This window comes from Ctenopharyngodon idella, chromosome 8 (assembly GCF_019924925.1).
Source record: "Ctenopharyngodon idella isolate HZGC_01 chromosome 8, HZGC01, whole genome shotgun sequence".
NCBI lineage: Eukaryota > Metazoa > Chordata > Actinopteri > Cypriniformes > Xenocyprididae > Ctenopharyngodon > Ctenopharyngodon idella.
Window position 1 is genome coordinate 32,610,877 of NC_067227.1, and position 24,939 is coordinate 32,635,815.

At 37.4% G+C, this 24,939-nt stretch overlaps 2 protein-coding genes and 1 long non-coding RNA gene across 7 annotated transcripts in view; 1 reads left to right on the plus strand and 2 right to left on the minus strand.

Moving 5' to 3' along the window:
• The window catches only part of eeig1a (estrogen-induced osteoclastogenesis regulator 1a), a 34,967-nt gene extending 24,458 nt beyond the window's left edge, over positions 1–10,509 (minus strand). For 2 of the 3 annotated variants that reach the window (XM_051901830.1, XM_051901827.1), the window contains exons 1-2: positions 10,364–10,509; positions 9,848–10,108 (exon numbers count right to left, since the gene is read on the minus strand). In XM_051901830.1, the coding sequence (XP_051757790.1) occupies positions 9,848–9,993 (146 nt within the window). In that variant the 5' untranslated portion in view covers positions 9,994–10,108; positions 10,364–10,509. Of the gene's footprint in view, positions 1–9,847; positions 10,109–10,253; positions 10,343–10,363 lie in introns of those variants that run through there. The other variant, XM_051901828.1, reaches the window with a different exon arrangement.
• Positions 10,510–11,521: 1,012 nt separating this feature from the next.
• Positions 11,522–18,568, minus strand: naif1 (nuclear apoptosis inducing factor 1). The gene is made up of 3 exons (XM_051904287.1): positions 17,766–18,568; positions 16,919–16,966; positions 11,522–12,536 (listed from the first exon to the last, which is right to left on the minus strand). Exons 1-3 carry the CDS (start codon positions 18,364–18,366, stop codon positions 12,064–12,066), a joined length of 1,122 nt encoding a protein of 373 aa, XP_051760247.1. The 5' UTR covers positions 18,367–18,568; the 3' UTR covers positions 11,522–12,063.
• On the plus strand, positions 14,620–16,867 carry LOC127518016 (uncharacterized). 3 transcript variants are annotated; one of them, XR_007931430.1, is made up of 4 exons: positions 14,620–14,773; positions 14,825–14,926; positions 15,896–15,997; positions 16,100–16,867. It is a non-coding gene; the product is annotated as an uncharacterized LOC127518016 (long non-coding RNA). The 3 variants fall into 3 exon arrangements; XR_007931428.1 differs by having other exon boundaries at positions 14,620–14,926; XR_007931429.1 differs by lacking the exon at positions 14,825–14,926 and having other exon boundaries at positions 14,620–14,824.
• Positions 18,569–24,939: the final 6,371 nt, after the last annotated feature.

Consider the following 24,939-nt stretch of genomic DNA (forward strand, 5'->3'; position numbering starts at 1 on the left):
TTTCTTTATTTATAATAATATTAATATATTTTATTCTAAGTATATAATCTATTTATTCATTATAATAATAAATATTGTTATTTTATATTCTTATTTGTATTCATCTTTCTTTATTCATAATAATATTAATATATCTTTTTATATGTATATAAGTTATTTATTTATAATAAATATTATTATAATTTTAGATTATTATTTTATTTATCTATTTCTTTATTTATAATAATATTCATAATTTATTTTATTATATGCATGTTATTTATTTATAACAATAATTATTATTTTATATTATTCTTTTATTTAACTATTTCTTTCTTTATTTTTAATTATTATATCTTTAAAATACTTTTAAGGCAACTTGTTCTGGGTGGTTGGTTGTGGAGAGATTAAAATTGTAAAAAGTATTGTCTGTACAAACAATTACATTCCATCTTGCAAATAAAAATCATTATATAATAAAAAATATGAATTTCAAAATATTTTCTAATTTTTTTTTTTCATGTAATTTAACTGCCACCATTTCTGCAATGTGGAATTTGAGCCACAAGTCCAGGAAAAACATTTTTTTTTCGTTTTCAAGTCACATAATTATGTAGTCCAGAGACTTTTGACTATTAGCATAAAATTTAGTCCACATTTAGTCCTGGTTAGGCTATAAATTTGATCAAAATACCTACTAGATGCATAAATACAGATTGTTAGAAATGTAATATATTAATCCAGTTTGTTCTGCTCATAAACTGCCCACTTAAAAAGAAAGACACCATCTTAAAAAAAAAAGTACAACGGCAAGTTTCCCAGCGGACTGATATGAACCTGCACAAAACGGCCCCAAGAAACTGCGAAAAGTCAATCAATCAGATTGAAACTGGATATAAAAAAATAAATAAAAAAAATGCCATTTGTGTCCAATATGCATAAAACTATCCATGCACAGTCACTGAGGTTAAAACTATGTGTTATTAAATCAATATACTGATTTAAATCAATCACCCTCACACGTGTCTAACTGACCTTTCTGAACTCTATCTGTGTCAATCAATGAAGATCACATGCCACTTTTAAAAAGCTGAGGTCAAAAGGTCGCAGCACAACTCTGATCAGGCGGCTGACTTCGCATGATTTACAAACTCAGTTGCATAACCACAAAATTGGATGGAGAAAAACTCCAAGGCTGTTTCCAAAGAGCCCTTGTTCTGTATTTATATCTATTGAACATCGGGGAGTGAGCCTTCGGAAACACGAACGATAAATCCAAACGGGTGATTACATAACGCGAGCCGCACAAAGACGCTTACAGTTCAGAGCCACAAGAGCAAGTCGTAAAGGGCAACGACTGACCCTCTGAACCGGCCAGCTGCTTACAGCACGTCTCTCATTACGAGAGCAAGCAAAATATCCACTTTCAATCATGATAAGTCCATATCGTGCTTGTTTGGTTGGTTTACGGCCTTCAAACATCATGCGTATGTGCAGGACGCAAAACAGATCATGTTTGTGAGGTTCAACGTTCAAATTTAATTGCAACAAGCGATTTCTCTCGCTCCGAAGGGACCAAACCCTATCTGAAGCGTCTTATCCCTGTTGTTTTGTGATGTTGGCCACTTCTCTGATGTTGCTGGTAAACAGCAGAGATAATCAGATGAGACGGACTGAAGTCCTGACAATGTCCTCTCTGTGTAGATACTGTAATGAGGACAGGCAAGAAGAGAGAAATGATGCATACTTTACATCTATAGCTATGTTTTCATCCAGACTTATGTGCATTATTGGAATATGACATAAAACGACCAAACCAACATTTGAGATGCTGGTTAGTCCAGTTATCCAATCACAGCCTCTGTTAAAGGCAAAGTCACATGAGTTATTTGTTGCGCATTGATTCATTTATCCGGTAAATGTGTAGTTTCTTCTTATCAGATAAAAAACCGTCTAAATTGAGCGCACAAGTTTATGTGGATTTTTAGAAATTATACACATCTTGTCGTTTCCATCCAGGGTTTTTTTAATGCAAAAACTGAAAATTTGCATAAAAATAAGTGAATGGAAAGATAGAAAACATGCAAACATGTCATGTAAGACATACGATCCAGAAAGATACATCTGTTAACGGTCAACTTACACTGCTTACACAGATCCACAAATCAAGTCCCCCCCAATAATTAGAAATGGCCAAATTGTCCCCCCAATATTTGATATTATTGATGCTGCACTGCTCTGTTTGTTGTTAGGATGACAAAAAAATTAGTTTTTTAAGTTACATTTTTAGGCTGGTCTGCCTCAGTGTCCTAACAGCGCTCATCACTGTCAGAATGAGTGAGCTGGCCAATCAAATCAAAGAAGGCGGGGCTTACTGTTCACAGAAGACGAGTGTGAATTCCAACGCGACACTTTCGTTTTTTTCCTGAAAAAGTACGTGACGAGAACATAGCTGCTAATCGTTTAATATTTGACAACTGTTTTATGATTGAAATATTCAGTGACCGAAAGTAATATCCAGTGATGCAAAATACTCAACATTTTTATGAAATTTCACAGTTATTGAGTTATTGAAAACATGCTATTATTTTATGAATGTGATATGATTAATGTAATTCATAACTGAATGTGATGAGAAAAGAAACGTTTTGCGTTTTTGACATATTAGGCATGCAAATAATAGTAAATATATATATTTGCCAATAGTTTAAATTTATTACTTTCAATACTGGAGACCTGGAACTATTACTTTGAACCTACATGTTAGATTCACAATATTGTTGTTTAAACTAGATGAACAGAGTTTGAACAACCAATTTAATATTGAAGTAAGGTTTTTTTTTTTTTTTTGTAATGCACTGCATCATCTGTTCATTGCATCATGTTGGTTCGTCTGGCCAGAGGAGAACTGATCCTGGTTTCTCCCAAGGTTTTTCTTTCTCCATTTCTGTCAGATGGAGTTTGGGCTCTTTGCCAATGTTGCTTTTGGCTTGCTTAGTTGGAGAAGCTTAATATTTAACAATATTATTGACTTGAATGCACTTACACTATTGGATGAGAACTGATCTAAGATGGACGATGACATTACTGTTTTTTCCAGAACTGCTCCAGAACAGTTCATAACTGATCAACTTTACGCAGTTATTGAACCAATCTGAATCAACACTGAACTGATTTCAGCTGAACAATGACTGCTTACTAATGTCTTTTTAGAGCGGTTTTACAGCAGAATTGAACACTTTTTGCATCACTGAATAATTTTTTTCCTGTTTATCACTGCAAAGCTGCTTTGAAACAATCTGTATTGTATAAAGCGCTATAGAAATAAAGGTGACTTGACCTGTAAGAAAAAAAAAAAGCACAGAATTAACATTTTGGGTTGAAGAGTCATTTAAAATCATACATAAAATTAAACAATGAACATTTCTGAACGAGATGTCTGTAGTTGCCTTGACAAAAATGCATTGAACAAGATTTTTGCATTTGAACACATTTAAATTGCTGACAACAGTTATTGTTTGTTAAGAGATCTTACAATCTTTGACTTCTAAAGAATAATTTTTTTGCATTAGAGCTAAAACAATCTAATTTTAATAGGAATATTTGCATTATTCATCAATGCATGTGGCAGAATCGTTCATCTTTGAAGCGCTGTAATCATGAGAACCTGTAACAGCAGCGGCTGCCTGATTAAACAGAACTACAGCCTGTCAGGACCTACAAACTCAGAGCATGCTGGGTAAAACACGCAGGTTTCACAAATTACGAGGAATACTGCATTTGTGGCTGTGGGGCCGGTATCATACACCCAGTAGTTTGTGCTTTTTATGGTTAACCTTTCATAAAGGGCGGCACAGCAGACCTGCCTTAAAACGAAAGGGCTGCGTTTCCCAAAAGCATCATAAGCCTGAGTGGATCGTAGAATCATTTCCACCAATGATCTCAATGATCAAATTAGCTCACAATGCTTTTGAGAAACGCAGCCCAGATTGTTATGCGGCATTTTAGGGAAAAAAAAATCCATACTCTGAAACTCTGAAAAGAAACGGAAACATTTAAAAAGCATCCAAGCAACATGCTCAGCCACATTCTCGAATATGATTTTGAGTGAATTCTCCTTGTGAATCATGAATCAAGCATGAGGCGTGTGACAGGACACTTACAGCGCAGATCCTGATGATTATGAATTACAGTAAACACAAACGGAGAGGCTTTTGGCAGGTGGTTACATAACTACATATCTGCTATAAATATCATCTGTTGGTCGATGTATGAAATTAGTAAACCTTCTAAAGCCATACTGTCCCAGCGCTCATGCAGGCGTATGAGGCTTTTAACTTAACTGCAGGCCTAACCCTCCTAATTATGAGGCTGGAGAACGGCTGAGACAGGCGATGACTCGGCCCACCCAACATTCCTATGAGAGCCTATACTATTCATAGAAAATACTACATTTCTATGTATAACAATCTGCATTTATGTGTCTGGTACGTATTTTGACAAAAGTTACAGCCATTTAAAAATAGGTCAGACACTTAATAGGGTCACATCATGGAAAACAGCATTTTCCTTGTTCTTTTGGAACTCATTTGATACTGTTGTGGAAACAAATTCTGTAGAATGACACACTTAAATCATTTAAAGCTCATCTGAAAAGTAATGCAACAGAAATATACAATAAAATATAACCCATAGAGCATAAAGACAAAGATGTTTTATTAGAGGCTCTTGAAATGGTCTCAAGTTTGTTTATTTGTTTGTTTTTATTGCCATACCAGCATTTATGGCTATTTTTATGGCAACAAAACAGTCTTAAGAGTTCAATTCATTTTCATGAATCAGTTCAAACTGTCAGTTTCAATAAATTGATTCAGAACGCAATGATTTTCTCCAAAAATGCTTACAGAAGTGCCTGCAAGGCATTTTTTTCATGTATTAAAATGTTTTAGTAGCAATATATGGAGGTAAAGAATGCTGTTTATGGCTATGAATTGTTATATTGGTGCAAATAAATGAAAATGACTAACTAAAATTCTTCCTTGTGCTCACTTTGTGAGAAGAAGTGTAGAAAAGCATGTCTTGATTATTTTTAAGCTATTTTAGTACTATTTTTTACTATTACTTTACTTCTAGTCAACGTAGTCAAACAGTCAAAGTTATATATATAGTATATATATATATATAGAGAGAGAAATGAAAAATACTAAAATATTAATTACAATACAAATTATTTTGATATATCACCCAGCAATAAAATTTGGAAATGCATCTAATTTATTGTCCTGATGCAGAAAACAGCTGATGGCCTCATTCTTCCTGCTTCCTGTCTAATTTTCCTGCCGTCTGTCTGAAACCGTGTGAATCCAAACACCCCATTTAGCAACAAACTTCCTGCAAAACATCAAGCAACTTTCCCTGTCTGATGCTTCTGCTCGAATATCAACAAACTCTAGACATGCGAACAGATGGATGCTAAACTGAACCGGCTGAAAGTGAGCAAGACAAAATACAGTCATCTGCACTTCCTCTCACTCATGTTCACTGACGTCTCTGTCCGTCTACTGTCTCCACGCACTGCCATTTGACTTCCTCCTGCCATCCAACCCAGGACTCCACCGAAACAAAAGCAGTTTATGTGCTGTGTGTGTGTGTGTGTGTGTGTGTGTGTGTGTGTGTGTGTGTGTGTGTGTGTGTGTGTGTGTGAGTGTGTGTGAGAGAGAGAGACAGGAGAATGTGAGTGACTTGAATGAGAATGTTAAAAGGACAAGAAATAAACAAGAGCTTAGGTCAGTTTATGAAAGAAACAGTGCCAGACCACAACCACAATTCAGCCAAATTCAGTCGAGTCAACATGAAATCAAAACTACTTTAAAGCATGTTCCTGGTCTTAATGCAAATGATTTATTGCTACGTGCAAAATGTTTGTCTTCTTAACCTTTCACCAAAATGTAACTTTTGAAATAACACCAGTGCTTTTTCTTGCTGAATATCCCATGCAAACTAATACTGTATTGCTCAGAAGATGCTCATTCATACCTCAAGTCTCTGGTGTCCCCAGAATGTGTCTGTGAAGTTTCAGCTCAAAATACCCCACAGATCATTTATTATAGCTTGTCAAATTTGCCTCTATTTGGGTGTGAGCAAAAACACGGCATTTTTGTGTGTGTCCCTTTAAATGCAAATGAGCTGCTGCTCCCGGCCACCTTTCCAGAAGAGGGCGGAGCTTTAACAGCTCACGCTTCGGTTGCTCAACAACAACAAAGCTGGAGAATCTCACGCAGCCAAAATGAGGATTGTCAGTAACGGTGTTCAGCCTTACATTGTTCAAACCGGAGTCGACACTGATGGAGAGACTCAGGAAGAAGTTACAACTTTTAGACGTTTCTGAATGGTTAGTGGATAAATTTATGTAGTTGCTGTGGAGTTGATTCAACTCATCAACTAGCATGTGCCGTCATGTTAATCTATTGTGCAAATCCAGCATTGAATTGACCCTCATTAGTAAAGCAGTCCGGCGTAAAATCCCTATTTGCATTGAACTTTGAGCGCCGTAACTTTGCAGATGTTGTTTATGCTCAAACAGCAACATTACACACTAACTAAAGTTAAAAAAGTGACAATCAACCACCTCTTTAATGAGTTAGTCATTGAATCATTCAGTCAAACGATTCATTCAAAATGGCTGATTCAGAAGTGACTGAGTCGAGTCATTCATTAGAACGATTTATTTAAAAACATGGATTAATTCAGTAACGAAACTGAAACTGTGTTGCTCTGAGACGGGCAATGGCTCTACTGTTTTAGAACTACTATTTTTACTAGCAAAAGAGACAATATCGTGTCTAAAATATAAGTCACCTAATAGCCTATTAACTTAGGGTGTACTCACACTAGGCGCTCTGAACCATGCCTGAGCACGTTTGATCCCCAAAGCCTGATTCGTTTGACAAGCGTGATCACTCCGTTCCGTGCCCGGGCGCGGTTCGTTTAGTCCGTCCCTGGCCCGCTTGGAAGAGGTGGGCCAGAGCACGGTTCGGCTGGGCTCGAGCACGGTTCGCATGCAGTGTGAGCGCTAACCGCGCCGGAGCACAGAACAGCTGCTACTTTTGTGTGCACAACTGTCATCATTACGACGGCAAACATCTTTATTACTACTCTTATAGTACACTTTTCAATTCATGTAATTAATTCGAGTGTATTTGGGTTTATAACGGGTCTGATTCTCACCTTATTGATGAACAGGAATTGTAGTTTGCGAGTAAAGCTGCAAATCCTCCATTAACGTCAGCTGCCTTTGTAATAATCCTCTGATACATGCAAGTGAAAATCGCTGCGTGGCATAAAGTATAGGCAGTATCATAGCGAAAGTGCATTTCTTCCTGTTTTCTTCCATTCAAAAAGTATATGACGTAAGCGTGCTCCGGCCCATAACGTTAAGTGCAATGTGTGGGGAGGGGGGACAATCACGCTCGGGCTTGGTTCAAGGCAACCGTGCCTAGTGTGAGTACACCCTTATTGTTTAATGAATTGTTGTATAAAATCAGTATCACATTTTCAAACGTGCTGATATTCGGGAAAACAGCACTTTTGCTCATGTGATATTGATTATAAATATTAAAAACAAGAACTCATACAGAGACTTTTTTTTTTTTGCACCATATCTTGGTTTCTGGAAGCATTTTTATTAACTTTAAGTGAAACGGGTGAAACATAGCAAAGGATAGTGATACTGATAGTGAGTCTTTCCTGTTATTCTGAGTGCGATGAGCAAAGAGGAGAAAAGACACCGGACAGCCTGAAAAACAACAGCTGAGCTTTCTGACCACCTGTAAATCATCACGCTCAAATAAAGATTTTTATTATGCAGAGATTAAGACTGACTTTACAACCGTTCTTTACTAGTCCATTTATTGGACACCTAAAACTCAGTGTTTCTGTAATGTGAGCGTATACAGTGTTTGAGTCACGAGTAAACAAAAGACAACAATAAAATGCAAGATCAAGATTACCATTACTGATCTCATAATGACACTAAAAAAGATGAAGTGGAAAATATAGACAGTAGTATCAGACTACACAAAAAAAAAGGTACAAGAATTCAACAGACGCTGCATCTGGAAGTGATCTTGTACGTGTGCGTCTGTCTTCACTTCCCTCTGATCACATGCCATGATCGACATCCTCATGCAACCGTCTCAGACAAGCAGATCAGAACTGAGCTGATAGACTTGAACTGAGAAACAGATCAGTTGTGCTGGTTAAAAAGGTAAGCATCACTATTATGTTTATGTCAAGGGTTAGATCTGAACAATCCCCTTTAATTAATATCAATCCTCTACAGACATAAATGATTCCTCAAATCATGCAGAAAGCATCCAAGTAGCAACCTTCCTGAATGCCCTAGCAACCACGGAGCAAACATCTTAGCAATGCCCTGGCAATCGCCCAAAACGCTTTAGAATTGTTACTTTAGAACCATCAGCAAAAAAGCATCTTAGCAACGCCCTGGCAATCGCCCACAACGCTTTAGAATTGTTACTTTAGAACCCATCCGCAAAAAAGCATCTTAGCAACGCCCTGGCAACCACCCACAATGCTTTAGAATTGTTACTTTAGATCCTATCAGCAAAAAAGCATCTTAGCAACACCCTGGCAATCACCCACAATGCTTTAGAATTGTTATTTTAGAACCCATCAGCAAAAAAAGCATCTTAGCAACACCCTGGCAACCACCCACAACACTTTAGAACTGTTACTTTAGAACCTGTCAGCAAAAAAAAAAAAAAAAAAAAATGCATCTTAGTAACGTCCTGGCAACCACCCACAACACTTTAGAATTGTTACTTTAGAACCCATCAGCAAAAAAAACATCTTAGCAACGCCCTGGAAACCACCCACAACGCTTTAGAATTGTTACTTTAGAACCCATCAGCAAAAAAACATCTTAGCAACGCCCTGGCAATCGCCCACAACACTTTAGAATTGTTACTTTAGAACCCATCAGCAAAAAAGCATCTTAGCAACGCCCTGGAAACCATCCACAACACTTTAGAATTGTTACTTTAGAACCCATCAGCAAAAAAACATCTTAGCAACGACCTGGCAACCACCCACAACACTTGTTACTTTAGAATCTGTGTTTAGAAGACTCTAAAATGTAACAAAGAATGTTTTAATCTCCTAGAATCATAAAGCATATCAAGAATCCTACAGCCAAAAAATGCTTCTTGACAATAAAAATAAGTATTTTTTTATACCATAAAAAATTAATTACTTGAAATAAAAATAAAATATATAAAAAGGTAAACTTTAAATTTTATTTAAGCTAGTTAATATGGTACATTTTCTAATTTTCACTTATTTTAACTTGATGTACTAAAATAACTAAAATTGAAACAATATTTAATAAAAAAAAGAGATATATTTCTTTAAAAAACTAATAAAAATGACAAAAACACAACAAAATGGCAAACTTTAATTATAATTAAAATGAAAAGAAAATATAAAAAATAAAACCTAATTCAAAATATGAATAAAAACTATAAATAATATCCAAGAAGAACTTTTCGTTTTAAGACTGTAGTAGAGCAACAAGTAGCAATATAATCAGATGGCAATACCACAGTACATTGATATATATACCATGGAACTGAAATTAATGCACTAATTAATTTCCCCTATAGTAGTTCCTTCCCTGGTACTTTTCAGGACTTTCTGTAGTTGTAGTACCTTTGTATTCTTTTAAATGCGCCATGAATATAGTATTATCATCTGACACCATCACTGTACTATACCATCAGTCGGCTAATTGTTTGTAGACCATCCAGAACTACATAAATAAACAAATGAAGCTCCTGAAGTGTTTTACCTGGATGATGCAGCAGTGAAGTCTCCTCCATCCAGCAGTCTGATCTTACAGAACAAAACCCCATTAACAAACGGCACGGCTGTCAGCTCCTCCAGAGTGACATGAGTCTGAAACTTAAACTTCTTCTTCTTGACTAGAAACGCCATGAACTCGAGCTCTAAATGATTTAACTCTCTACAGAAATTCAACGTTAGAGCTGAACGCTGTGGTTTAATCTGGCAGTGGAAACTCTCCCTGTGAGATCATGCTTTCATTGATCATCTGTGGGAAAAACACAAATCACAACTAACATGAGAACAGATTAACACTAACAAATTAACAGATCTATAAACTTGTATTTAAAGAACATGATTCATTATCATTTAGGGAAAAAAAACGTTGTTCTTGTCAGGTTTGTTTAGCTCACACCCGCGAATAAACAAACGCCTCAGATTTTCTCTCGTGCAGCAGCGGCGCGCGAATAAACGGTCAACCTTTCAAACGTTACAAACGTTAGCGCTAATCGCGTGAACTCACGTCTTTAGTGTTTATGTCCGTCCTCCGTGTCTTCTGTGTTTGGATGTGATTCTGTCCCCCGGATCACTGCGTGTTAGTTTTTCTACAGAGATTATGAAGCGCCGCCCTTCATCTCTCTCTCTCTCTCTCTCTCACACACACACACACACACACACACACACACACACACTGATCTCTCTCAGGCATTTTTTTTTAAATATTTAAATATAGGCAGATATCAGTTTAATCGTAATATAATCGCCAATATATCGCGATTAGATATTGTGTTTATGTGTGTGTGTGTGTGTGTGTGTGTGTGTATTATTATAATTATATATGTACACACATATATGTGAGTGTATGTATATATATATATATATATATAAAGAAACTTTTCGATGCGATTAATCGCAATTAAATCGATTTGACAGCACTGATTTTTATTTATCGATTATTATAAATAGATAGCATATTTTCATTCACAATTTATATACATACATATATAAACACATATATATACATAAACATAGTGTGTATATATATATATATATATATATATACACATATATACACACACACATACAGTATATATTCACACACACACAGTGTATATATATATATATATATATATATATATACATACACACACACACACGCATATAAGAAATTTTTTCCCCCTTCTACTAGAAGAACTGAAGAAAAAAGCTAATTTCTCCATGAAATATAGCGCACTTTGTCTCCCTCTAGTGGCGGTAAAGTAAACTAGATGAAAGCTGCAAATCAAAAATAGTAGCAAAACAACCAAATAAAAGGAAATTATATTATATTGAATGAAGTAGGGATCGATTAAAAGTAAAATTAACAACATATAATCAAAATAAAAACATAATTGTAGATACGTAGTCCTACAGCAAAGGGGGAAAAAAAAAAAAAAAAAAGTAAATGGACCAAGAGACTGAGATTAAAAATATACAACAGCATAACTGAGTAAAAATAGTTACTCAGTTTCATTAATACCTGAGAAAAATACAAATACTTGATGTGTTTTGTCAAGCAATAACGTGACGCCTCGGACTGTACATGCATATATTGATAGTAAAGCCTGTCAGACATCTGGACTTTGGATCACAGGGAAATAAGGAGGCTTTAGCATCAATAAAACACAAATGAAGACTCATACACGTGTGGAGAGTTTCTTTATTTAACATACATAAATAAAAATGTTATTGTCAAAAACTAAAGAAACAAAATCCTCCACAAAGTCTTCCAAGGCCTCACCTGTAAAAGGAGCCATTAGTTTTTGTACATAAATAGGAGAAACTGTGCTTTCTGTACATCTCTGCCCCAGATTTGGGTTTTGGATTTTGGATTCAATGCATGCAATGCTTTTGTTCATTTTAGGATCAATTAAATAAAATGTAGAAAATCAAATCAAATTCATTGCCATCTATTTGCTTTTTAAGCAACCAAATGTAAAAATAAAACCCACAGTTGAAGTTAAACTGAAAAGATGTTTCACTTCAAGCAAAAAAAAAAAAAAAGGTAAAACGTATATGTTGGATATTTTAGATTTTGGCCACTTCTTTAAAACGCTAGTAAAAGTCCTCATTTCACTTTATCCCTGAAACATTCACACATACAAGCACTAACTCTTTGAGGCACCGTGCTGTACAATAATAATTTACAGTCTATTCTAGACCAGACCTGTCACATGTTCTGCTCTACTGTCCGTCTTCAGGCTGCGGCGGCACGTTTTCCACTCCTTCTCCAGTTTCTGCGGCGGTCGCCGTGTTCGAGCTGTTAGCGTTCTGCAGAAACTTTCTCAGGTCCTTCAGAGCCGGTCTGAACATCTGAATGAGGGCCAGCAGAGCGGCCTGCGTGCCCTCCAGAGCCTGGGCTTGTCTCTCTTGAGCGCAGGCCTGGGCCTCCTGCGAGCGCCGGATCATCTGGAGCAGGTCGTTCTGGTTCTCCAGGTGCTGGGCGATCTCGCGCACGTGCAGGTTGGTGACGCGGTGCTCCTGGAGGAGTCTGGCCGAGTTGAGTGCGATGCGGCTCTTCAGTTCCTGAGGTTTGGCGGAGCATTCGGCCTGCGCTGCCAGCATCTCCACCGGCGCCTCTGCGGTGACGGTCACGGGCGTCTCGGTGGTGCAGTACTCCACCATGCCTTCCTCCAGCGTGTGGTACGTGGTCTCAGCTGCAGGGGCATAATCACACACATCTTAAAGGGATAGTTCACCCAAAAATGAAAATGTTACGCATCACGTTTGAGCTTCTTTAAGAACCAATGAGGTTCATTCTCGTGTTACGCATCACGTTTGAGCTTCTTTAAGAACCAATGAGGTTCGTTCTTGTGTTACGCATCACGTTTGAGCTTCCTCAAGAACCAATGAGGTTCATTCTTGTGTTACGCATCACGTTTGAGCTTCTTTAAGAACCAATGAGGTTCGTTCTTGTGTTACGCATCACGTTTGAGCTTCTTTAAGAACCAATGAGGTTCGTTCTTGTGTTACGCATCACGTTTGAGCTTCTTTAAGAGCCAATGAGGTTCATTCTCGTGTTACGCATCATGATTGAGCTTCCTTAAGAACCAATGAGGTTCATTCTCGTGTTACGCATCACATTTGAGCTTCTTTAAGAACCAATGAGGTTCATTCTCGTGTTACGCATCACATTTGAGCTTCCTTAAGAACCAATGAGGTTCATTCTTGTGTTACGCATCACGTTTGAGCTTCTTTAAGAACCAATGAGGTTCGTTCTTGTGTTACGCATCACATTTGAGCTTCCTCAAGAACCAATGAGGTTCATTCTCGTGTTACGCATCACATTTGAGCTTCCTCAAGAACCAATGAGGTTCATTCTTGTGTTACGCATCACATTTGAGCTTCCTCAAGAACCAATGAGGTTCATTCTCGTGTTACGCATCACATTTGAGCTTCCTCAAGAACCAATGAGGTTCATTCTCGTGTTACGCATCACATTTGAGCTTCTTTAAGAACCAATGAGGTTCATTCTTGTGTTACGCATCACGTTTGAGCTTCTTTAAGAACCAATGAGGTTCATTCTTGTGTTACGCATCACGTTTGAGCTTCTTTAAGAACCAATGAGGTTCGTTCTTGTGTTACGCATCACGTTTGAGCTTCTTTAAGAGCCAATGAGGTTCATTCTCGTGTTACGCATCACATTTGAGCTTCTCTAAGAACCAATGAGGTTCATTCTCGTGTTACACATCACATTTGAGCTTCCGCAAGAACCAATGAGGTTCATTGTTGTGTTACGCATCACGTTTGAGCTTCTTTAAGAACCAATGAGGTTCATTCTTGTGTTACGCATCACGTTTGAGCTTCTTTAAGAACCAATGAGGTTCGTTCTTGTGTTACGCATCACGTTTGAGCTTCTTTAAGAGCCAATGAGGTTCATTCTCGTGTTACGCATCACATTTGAGCTTCTCTAAGAACCAATGAGGTTCATTCTCGTGTTACACATCACATTTGAGCTTCCTCAAGAACCAATGAGGTTCATTGTTGTGTTACGCATCACGTTTGAGCTTCTTTAAGAGCCAATGAGGTTCATTCTCGTGTTACGCATCACATTTGAGCTTCCGCAAGAACCAATGAGGTTCATTCTCGTGTTACGCCTCACATTTGAGCTTCCGCAAGAACCAATGAGGTTCATTCTCATGTTACACCTCACGTTTGAGCTTCTTTAAGAACCAATGAGGTTCGTTCTTGAGTTACGCATCACGTTTGAGCTTCTGCAAGAACCAATGAGGTTCATTCTCGTGTTACGCATCACGTTTGAGCTTCTGCAAGAACCAATGAGGTTCGTTCTTGTGTTACGCATCACGTTTGAGCTTCTTTAAGAGCCAATGAGGTTCATTCTCGTGTTACGCATCACATTTGAGCTTCTCTAAGAACCAATGAGGTTCATTCTCGTGTTACGCATCACATTTGAGCTTCTCTAAGAACCAATGAGGTTCATTCTCGTGTTACGCATCACGTTTGAGCTTCTTTAAGAGCCAATGAGGTTCATTCTCGTGTTACGCATCACATTTGAGCTTCCTCAAGAACCAATGAGGTTCATTCTCGTGTTACACATCACATTTGAGCTTCCGCAAGAACCAATGAGGTTCATTCTCGTGTTACGCATCACATTTGAGCTTCTCTAAGAACCAATGAGGTTCATTCTCGTGTTACGCATCACATTTGAGCTTCCTCAAGAACCAATGAGGTTCATTCTCGTGTTACGCATCACGTTTGAGCTTCTTTAAGATCCAATGAGGTTCATTCTCGTGTTACGCATCACGTTTGAGCTTCCGCAAGAACCAATGAGGTTCATTCTCGTGTTACGCATCACGTTTGAGCTTCCGCAAGAACCAATGAGGTTCATTCTCGTGTTACGCATCACGTTTGAGCTTCCTCAAGAACCAATGAGGTTCATTCTCGTGTTACGCATCACATTTGAGCTTCTCTAAGAACCAATGAGGTTCATTCTCGTGTTACGCATCACGTTTGAGCTTCCTCAAGAACCAATGAGGTTCATTCTCGTGTTACGCATCACATTTGAGCTTCTCTAAGAACCAATGAGGTTCATTCTCGTGTTACGCATCACGTTTGAGCTTCCGCAAGAACCAATGAGGTTCATTCTCGTGTTACGCATCACGTTTGAGCTTCCGCAAGAACCAATGAGGTTCATTCTCGTGTTACGCATCACGTTTGAGCTTCCTCAAGAACCAATGAGGTTCATTCTCGTGTTACGCATCACGTTTGAGCTTCCTCAAGAACCAATGAGGTTCATTCTCGTGTTACGCATCAAGTTTGAGCTTCCGCAAGAACCAATGAGGTTCATTCTCGTGTTACGCATCAAGTTTGAGCTTCCGCAAGAACCAATGAGGTTCATTCTCGTGTTACGCATCACATTTGAGCTTCCGCAAGAACCAATGAGGTTCATTCTCGTGTTACGCATCACATTTGAGCTTCCGCAAGAACCAATGAGGTTCATTCTCGTGTTACGCATCACATTTGAGCTTCCGCAAGAACCAATGAGGTTCATTCTCATGTTACGCCTCACATTTGAGCTTCTCTAAGAACCAATGAGGTTCATTCTCGTGTTACGCATCACATTTGAGCTTCTCTAAGAACCAATGAGGTTCATTCTCGTGTTACGCATCACATTTGAGCTTCCGCAAGAACCAATGAGGTTCATTCTCATGTTACGCCTCACATTTGAGCTTCTCTAAGAACCAATGAGGTTCATTCTCGTGTTACGCCTCACATTTGAGCTTCTCTAAGAACCAATGAGGTTCATTCTCGTGTTACGCATCACATTTGAGCTTCTCTAAGAACCAATGAGGTTCATTCTCGTGTTACGCATCACATTTGAGCTTCCGCAAGAACCAATGAGGTTCATTCTCGTGTTACGCATCACATTTGAGCTTCCGCAAGAACCAATGAGGTTCATTCTCGTGTTACGCATCACATTTGAGCTTCCGCAAGAACCAATGAGGTTCATTCTCGTGTTACACATCACATTTGAGCTTCTCTAAGAACCAATGAGGTTCATTCTCGTGTTACGCCTCACATTTGAGCTTCCTCAAGAACCAATGAGGTTCATTCTCGTGTTACGCATCACATTTGAGCTTCCGCAAGAACCAATGAGGTTCATTCTCGTGTTACACATCACATTTGAGCTTCCGCAAGAACCAATGAGGTTCATTCTCGTGTTACGCATCACGTTTGAGCTTCCGCAAGAACCAATGAGGTTCATTCTCGTGTTACGCATCACATTTGAGCTTCTCTAAGAACCAATGAGGTTCATTCTCGTGTTACGCATCACATTTGAGCTTCCGCAAGAACCAATGAGGTTCATTCTCGTGTTACGCATCACATTTGAGCTTCCGCAAGAACCAATGAGGTTCATTCTCGTGTTACGCATCACGTTTGAGCTTCTCTAAGAACCAATGACGTTCATTCTCGTGTTACGCATCACATTTGAGCTTCTCTAAGAACCAATGAGGTTCATTCTCGTGTTACGCATCACATTTGAGCTTCCTCAAGAACCAATGAGGTTCATTCTCGTGTTACGCAGCACTCGATTATGTCATTCGCAGTGCTTCATGGGAGAGGACGGAGCTAAAGAGCTATTTTGGAGCATGTTGCTTTTTTTTGACTCACTGACTGGAGTAATTTTCTGTACAGCATCATGGGTATCGTAATTTTTCACCAGGAAATCCACTGCTAAACTGAAATAATGCAGGCTGACGGCTTCAACAGAAGCAAATACCATCAATTAACAATCTTGTTGCTCACAGTAAGGTTGTATTTAAAGGATTATAAGTTATCGTTAAAAATATGGAGAAAATGCATGGAGTTTTTACTTCCGGAACCTGAATGTTGCACTCTATAGCAAACCACAACCATCCAATCAAATCCCCACAGACAAACTCAAGCCCCACCTTACATTTGTTCTTGTTCCAGTAACCGTTTCACTTATATATGTCTATCACAACTTCCATTTCATTTCGACTTTAATGTTTTAAAAACAGAAAATTGTCTTAGATGTGTAAAACTAAAACCATACCTTCAAGAGTTTTGATCTCACACGCTGCTGCGGCCGCTGGTTGAATGCCTGTGAAGAGACAATCACATTTATACGGCATCGAAATGCATTTGTAAAAGTGTAAACTCAAAATTTCCAAGTGTAAACTTCAAATTCCCAACTTTATTCTATCTAAATTCTGAAGTTTTTTACAGCGGGGGTATAGAGTTTTTTTTTCTTTTTCTGGCTGTTGACAAAATTTTCTGATTTATGAAGTGGTAAAAAGAGAAACCTTTCATTCAAATATGTCAACAAAATGAAACAGGAATGTTCAGATTCTCTTCTTGAAAATTATGCAAACTAGCAGTGTTGGTTAAATTTGCATAGATTATTCTTCATAAATTATTGACCAAAGCATTTAAAGGGAAAAGGTTACATTAAAAACATAAATTTTTAACATTAGATTTTAAATTTATATAGAATTGTTCTATAGACTATACAGTATTTAATGCAATTACATCAGAAGTAACTAATTCAATTAAAGAAAAATTAGAACTAATCCCTTACTTAATTTTTCAAGGGAAAAGTAATTAAAATGACAGTAATTAATTACACCCAACACTGCAAATAAGTGCATATTTAATTAGATAATATCTTTTCTCATATTAAAACAACATTTCAGAAAAAAAATATGAATTTTAACGTACTGTGATTGATCAAGTGGGGAGTATTATGAAATCTATAGCTAAAATCTATTTTTACCTGTAGTTCATGGCTTAAAGTGTTTTTACCAGGTGAAAATAACGGAAGTAAAGTAGGTGTAACAGTTGTCGGGCTCCTTTAGATTCTACGCATTTAAAGTTACGCAGCAGTAACGCTAGTGTCTTACTTTGCGTTAACGTGACGGTGGCTGCGGAGCTGATGGGCACCGCAATCTCCGCGCCCGCTTCCGCCGCAGGCAGGCTGATGATGGTCGCTTCTCCCAGCAGATTGCAGATGCGCTGCTGCATGGAGGTCAGGATCACGGGCACGGTGGTGCAGTCGCCCGTTCCCTCCATGGCCGCGCGCGCCTGGGCCACTTTGCGCCGCACCTCCGTCTTTAGATCGGACCATTTCTTCTTGACTTCGGCGAGCTCGCGCAGACAGGTGCTGACGGCGTTCACGCGCTTCAGAATCTCCATCCACGCGCAGTTCTTAGCGATGTGCGTGACGCCCGCGTTAAAGTGATTGACCAAAATGTGTTTTTGTTTTTCCATCTCCTCCACGATGATCTCCACCTCCCTTTCGGAGAAATTTGTTTTTCTCTTTTTGGCCTGAGATGCCATTACGTTTTTAATTGGACGCAGGGAGTTTATAAAATTGCGTAGAATACGCAAAAATAGTAAGTTTTTTGTCTTGACACAATTGCGCAGCGTAATGGCTTCTTGAATCGACTTCTCCTCCAACAACAACGTTGGCGGCCGCAAATGGCTGATGTCCCGCCCCTTCATCGATTCTTGCGATTCCCATTGGTTTAGATTCGCCAGTGGCGGTGACGATCTTTCTTTTCATTTGTGGAAACTGTGATCAATCACACCATTTGTTTGCGCGGCTAGACTTATCGTCAGCCAGAGGAGGGAGCTCTTTAATAACAAATATATGCAGATTTCTAATAAACATTTCTCTTTACAGAATTGAAGAATAAAACGTAAAATGTGCGAATCAGTTTAGAAGTGTTATGTGTTGTGATTTTTATCAATATAAACATTGTAAAACAGGGTGTAGGGCAATGGCTAACTTATTATTATGCTAATTTATCCTGCTTCCTTCTTTAATACTGAATAAACAAACAAGCAGTTTCACATAAACAGATGCTTTCTTACTACTTACTACAATCCATCAATTACATCCATATTTTAGAGAGGTGAATTATGAGGCTTTGTTTTCATGTGCTTTCATCGCACCAATGAACAGAAGTTTCTGGATTGTATTTGTATAGGATGGGAGGCCAGGAAACCAAAAGTGTCACATAATTAACAGCCCTTATATCACGCTGAAACAAGTTTCTCTCAGACTGTTGGCAAAACAAAACGGTCTAAAAATAGTTTTAAGAACACCTGACAGGATGTTTCCAGTATTGTCATACCTGTGTGAATATGTCCACTTGTCTGTAAAGATTTGACCTGTGGCATTTCTAAGCAAGTGTGCAAACTTATAAAGCAATTTTTACAGAACAAGTCCAAACCAGAGCTTTGAAGTTAATGAATCTCATAAAAACGGGCTATGTCTTTGACATTAGCTTCATAGAAATAATGGCAGTGGGCTGAAATAGATCAGGCATGACCGTTCTGAGAATTCAGATTGATATTATAGCTTGATAAAACTGAATTCTTCGAATAAAGTCACCTATTGAAATGAAGTGAGAGGTACAGCCTTATAAGAGCAAACACACAATAGTGAACACACTAACATGATGGATCGCTGTGATATTTACAGTTACTGTAAAAGATGTACATTGTAAGGATGCTTTCTGATCCACTCATTTGAATTCAGCTATTGTAAATCTTTCTGTATTGTTTACTATCAAAACTAGCGTCTGTTTGGGATTCAAAATGAAAAAGCCACAAAACTGTTTACATTGTATCGTATCCTCAAGCAGTAATTGCCCTCGCTTCTGACTGGAAGTTAAACCTACAGTAATTTAATGCTTTATTGTTTTCATTTGGCGATTTCTAAGAAGTTGGCTCTTGTTCGCAGACATTTGGGAGCAAAATTGAGGTCAGGCATGCAAATGAAGCTCCTAGAATAGAGGAAATCTATCATAATCTCTTAAAGACAGCAGTGGAAATGCATTGATCCTTTTTTAATTTTTTTTTTTTTTTTACTTTATTGGTTGAATTATTTGTGAAAGGTCAAAAAAAGTTAAAAAATAAATAAAACAAAATTATTGGATTATTTTTTACTGTTTCTGAATGAGCCACAATATACTAAAAAAAAAAAAAAAGTGAAAGCTGTGAATAAAACACAGGATTATTGGAGTACGTTTGACAAGAAAATACTATTTCAAAATTTGACCTTTAATTCAATGTGTTTTTTTTGTAATTATTTGTGAAAATTAGCAAAAAAAAAAAAAAAAATTCAGTGTAATAATTGTACTTCATTATTATACTCTTTTGATAATTCGTTTTTTTATTGGAGAAACAGCACTCTAAAAAATGCTGGGTTGTTTCAACTTAAATTTGGGCCAAAAATGGACAAACCCAACCATTTATTAATTAATTTTTTAACCCAATGTTTGAGTTGAAACAAGTTGAAACAGCCCAGCATTTTTTAGAGTGAGAGTATTTGCACATTTATAAATTATAGACCTTAAAAGCACAAAGTACATATTTCACTCATGGTCATGACTTTTCTTAGTGAGCTGACATCAAGTCAAATTACACTCCAATTAAGCTTATTTAACTTTTTAAAGGGGTCCTATAATGCCCCTATTACAAGATGTAAGATAAGTCTCTGGTGTCCCCAGAATGTGTCTGTGAAGTTTCAGCTCAAAATACCCCACAGATCATTTATTATAGCTTGTCAAATTTGCCCCTATTTGGGTGTGAGCAAAAACACACCGTTTTTGTGTGTGTCCCTTTAAATGCAAACGAGCTGCTGCTCCCGCCCCCTTTCCAGAAGAGGGCGGAGCTTTAACAGCTCACGCTTCGGTCGCTCAACAACAACAAAGCTGGAGAATCTCACGCAGCCAAAATGACGACGGTGTTCAGCCTTACATTGTTCAAACCGGAGTCGACACTGATGGAGAGACTCAGGAAGAAGTTACAACTTTTAGACATTTCTGAATGGTTAGTGGATAAATTTATGTAGTTGCTGTGAGTTGATTCAACTCATCGACTTGCATGTGCCGTCATCTTGTAGAAAAGCAGCACATGTCGTTCATGAACATCTTATTAAGCGGTTGGGAACTAGTGTTCTTGAGCTCTAGTATTGGCCAACACAACAGCACATGCTATACAAATGTTTGAACACAGAGTCACATGAGAGACGAGGGCCGCCCTTCGCTGTGTGATCGTGATGCTCGCCATCACTGGCTCTTGCCTCATCTTTTTCAAAGGCTTTCACTGGTATTCACGGACCTGGCAGGACTTCGTGTTTCGGACTTACGGTCATGACACACTTAAACACTTCCAGACACAAGCAAAACTCTGAATGCAAAACTCAGAGAACAAGAAAGTCCAAGGCATACGGCCAATGGGTGAATCCAGTGATGACATACAGCCTTCATGCTTATCGTTGTTTCTGGTGTACAATCTGAATGTCATATGAATATGAATTTGTGTTTTTGATTGCAATACATCAACATGACAATGTCAACATGAACTTTACCTTCAAAATAAAACAATGCTGAGGTTTTGCTCTCAAGTGTGCATAAATGTTGCTTCCAGCAACTTCTAAAAGAAATGTATGTTTTTATACAACAAGGACACGTTCAATTGATCAAAAGTGACATTTATAATGTTAAAAATGTTTCTATTTCAAATAAGTGCCATTCTATTCATCAAAGAATCATGAAAAATTAAATGGTTTCCACAAACATATGAACTGTTTTTAACATCAGAAATGTTTCTTGAGCAGCAAATCAGCATATTAGAATGATTTCTGAAGGATCATGTGACACTGAAGACTGGAGTAATGATGCTGAAAATTCAGCTTTGATCACAGAAATAAATTACATTTTAAAATATATTCACATAGAAAACAGCTATTTTAAATTATAATAATATTTCACTATTTTTCACTATTTTTGATCAAATAAATGCAGCATTTGTGAGCTGAAGAGACTTCTTTAAGAACATTAAATAATCTTAATGAACCCAAACCTTTGAACGCTAGTGTATTATCTATAAAATTGTGAAAATTTGCTGCTGTATTGTTTTTTTTTTTAAATTGAAAATCCTTTGTTCTGTTCAGTAAATCAGATCTGTGATATCAGCAACAACAGCCTCTATCCAGCATTTCTTCAAACTGCACTTTTCTCCTGTTTCTGTTGATAAGAGCGTTTGAAAATCTCAGCAGAATGGATGTTGATCCAGTGTCCCGTTATTGAGAGACAAACAGTGACAGCGAGGCTGGTAATTGCACGTAAAATGAGAGATAGCACATCCTGTTTTTCAGCTGTCAATCTGACCTCCAGGCAAAGTTTATCGGATGCACTTCAAGGGATCAGACGCTTTCAGACGTAATCCAGTTCCAGATCAAAACAAACACAGGACGCGCAGTGTGATGCACACAGATTTGGAACTTGACCTTGGCTCTGTACTGTGGTTAATATACACCTTTAATAGCTCTATAAGTTTGAATGTATGGAGCTCTTTATGAATGAGCCGTTTATCTTCATGTAAAGGATGCATTTGTACGTGACATAAACAGATAAACGGTCAGAACTTGTTTTTCTGAGGAGGGGGCCTTATCACGATTGGCCGGTCCATTGATCAGAAAGCTGATTTCTCAGTGTTACCTGAAAAACAAACTACTTTACACTCCATTGAAGCTTATTTAACACTGCAAATAAGTAATGTAAATGTAATCACTATATGGTAATTTATGCTTGTGAAAACCATTCATTGCTTACTTTTAAATACTTGCAGTACAAATAAATATGGACACTTTATACTTTCACTCAAGTCAGTTAGACACTGCGTCCATATTAAAATGTCGCTTCAGTCTGTCTTCATAATTTAATGTTTAATTGTGCTACTTGCCTTTTCTTTGTAATTATTTGTGTGAATTAGTAGCAATTTTTGAGTGAAAACTGTTTCAAAGTAAATCCTGCACCACATTTATTTCAGTTCAGTTAAGAAAAACTCCAGAGAAACACTGTAAACCTGAATTAAATGAGTTATTTTCACTCAAATATTACTGAAAGTGTATTGTACCTAATAGGAAAAAAGTTAAGTGAACTCAGTAAATGATTATATTAAGCTGATCATAAACTTTATAAGTGCAGCAAATCTCTAGTTCCCAGCATGTATTGCGTCAGACTGCATAAGGAGAATAAATGTTGACATTAAGTGTTTAACTTAAAAAAAATTGAGTCAACTTATTAACTCAATTTTTTTGAGTTCTGCCAACTTATTAGGGTTTGCAGTGAACTCTCTGGAACTAAAGGTCTTGAATGAATCAAACATCACAAGCGTTTTATTATATAATCAAACCTGTTTGACGAAATAAGAGCTCTGTACTGACTCCCAAAGCCTGCGTCTATCCCCCTGCATGTGTTTAGTGATCCCCGCTGTGTGACTTGGCTAAAATTAGTTTTTAGAGCGCACAGGAGTCAAATTCTATCACAAGGCCAGCCTGATGCGACGCTGCATACAGTACATGAGAGCACTACTTTCCTCAAGCTGGATTGTGTTACAAAGATACTGAGCTCTTCTGATGCATGTTAAGAAATTACCTATTTTAGTAAAGTAAATACAACACCCATACTGGAAAAACATGCGCAAAACAATGCAAGCTCACTAATTACTTCATATGCAGTGTTGGGGGTAATGTGTTACGTGAGTTACATAATCAGATTACTTTTTCAAGTAACTAGTAAAGTATTGCATTACTTTTACATTTACAACAAAATATCTGTTACTTTTTCAAATAAGTACTGCAAGTTATGTGAGCATTTACTCATCTCACTTGCACAAAAACAGATTTAGTATTCCTCAAAATTAATAAAAACATTGAAATGGAATCTAAATATTATGCAATTAGATATGTTAAATATAAATATACTTTATGTATTCAGTCTCACTTAATTAACCAATGTCTTTGTTGCTGACCTTCGATGATCCAATTCAACCATAATAAGCAAAAATGACTTTAGATAAACATCACATTTGAACGGAGCCACGCACATGACTTGCAGGAAAAAAATAGTAGGCTAAATCGTCCACACGATTTATAATTCGAGGAAACTAAATAGTAAATTGTGCGCACAATTTAGCAAATCGAGGGAACGAAATAGTAAAACGTGCAGACGATTTAGTAAATCAAGAGAACAAAATAGTAAAACGTGTGCACGTTTTAGTAAATCGAGGGAACAAAATAGTAAAACTTCCGCAGGCTTTAGCAAATGAAGGAAACAAAATAGTAAAACGTGCGCACGATTTATTAAATCAAAGGAACTAAATAGTGAAACTTCTGCACGATTTAGTAAATCGAGGGAACAAAATAGTAAAACTTCCACAGGCTTTAGCAAATGAAGGAAACTAAATAGTAAAACGTGTGAACGATTTAGTAAATCGAGGAAACTAAATAGTGAAACTTCTGCACGATTTAGCAAATCGAGGGAACGAAATAGTAAAACGTGCGCATGTTTTAATAAATCGAGGGAACGAAATAGTAAAATGTGTGCACATTTTAGTAAATCAAGAGAACGAAATAGTAAAACGTGTGCATGTTTTAATAAATCGAGGGAACGAAATAGTAAAACGTGCGCACAATTTAGCTAATCGAGGGAGCAAAATAGTAAAACGTGTGCACGATTTAGTAAATCGAGGGAACAAAATAGTGAAACTTCTGCACGATTTAGCAAATCGAGGGAACGAAATAGTAAAACGTGCACACGATTTAGTAAATTGAGGGAACGAAATAGTAAAACGTGCACACGATTTAGTAAATTGAGGGAACGAAATAGTAAAACGTGCACACGATTTAGCAAATCGAGGGACCGAAATAGTAAAACGTGCGCATGTTTTAATAAATCGAGGGAACGAAATAGTAAAATGTGCGCACATTTTAGTAAATCGAGAGAACGAAATAGTAAAACGTGCGTATGTTTTAATAAATCGAGGGAACGAAATAGTAAAACGTGCGCACAATGTAGCTAATCAAGGGAACGAAATAGTAAAACGTGTGCACAATTTAGTAAATCGAGGGAACAAAATAGTGAAACTTCTGCACGATTTAGAAAATCGAGGGAACGAAATAGTAAAATGTGTGCACATTTTAGTAAATCAAGAGAACGAAATAGTAAAACGTGTGCATGTTTTAATAAATCGAGGGAACGAAATAGTAAAACGTGCGCA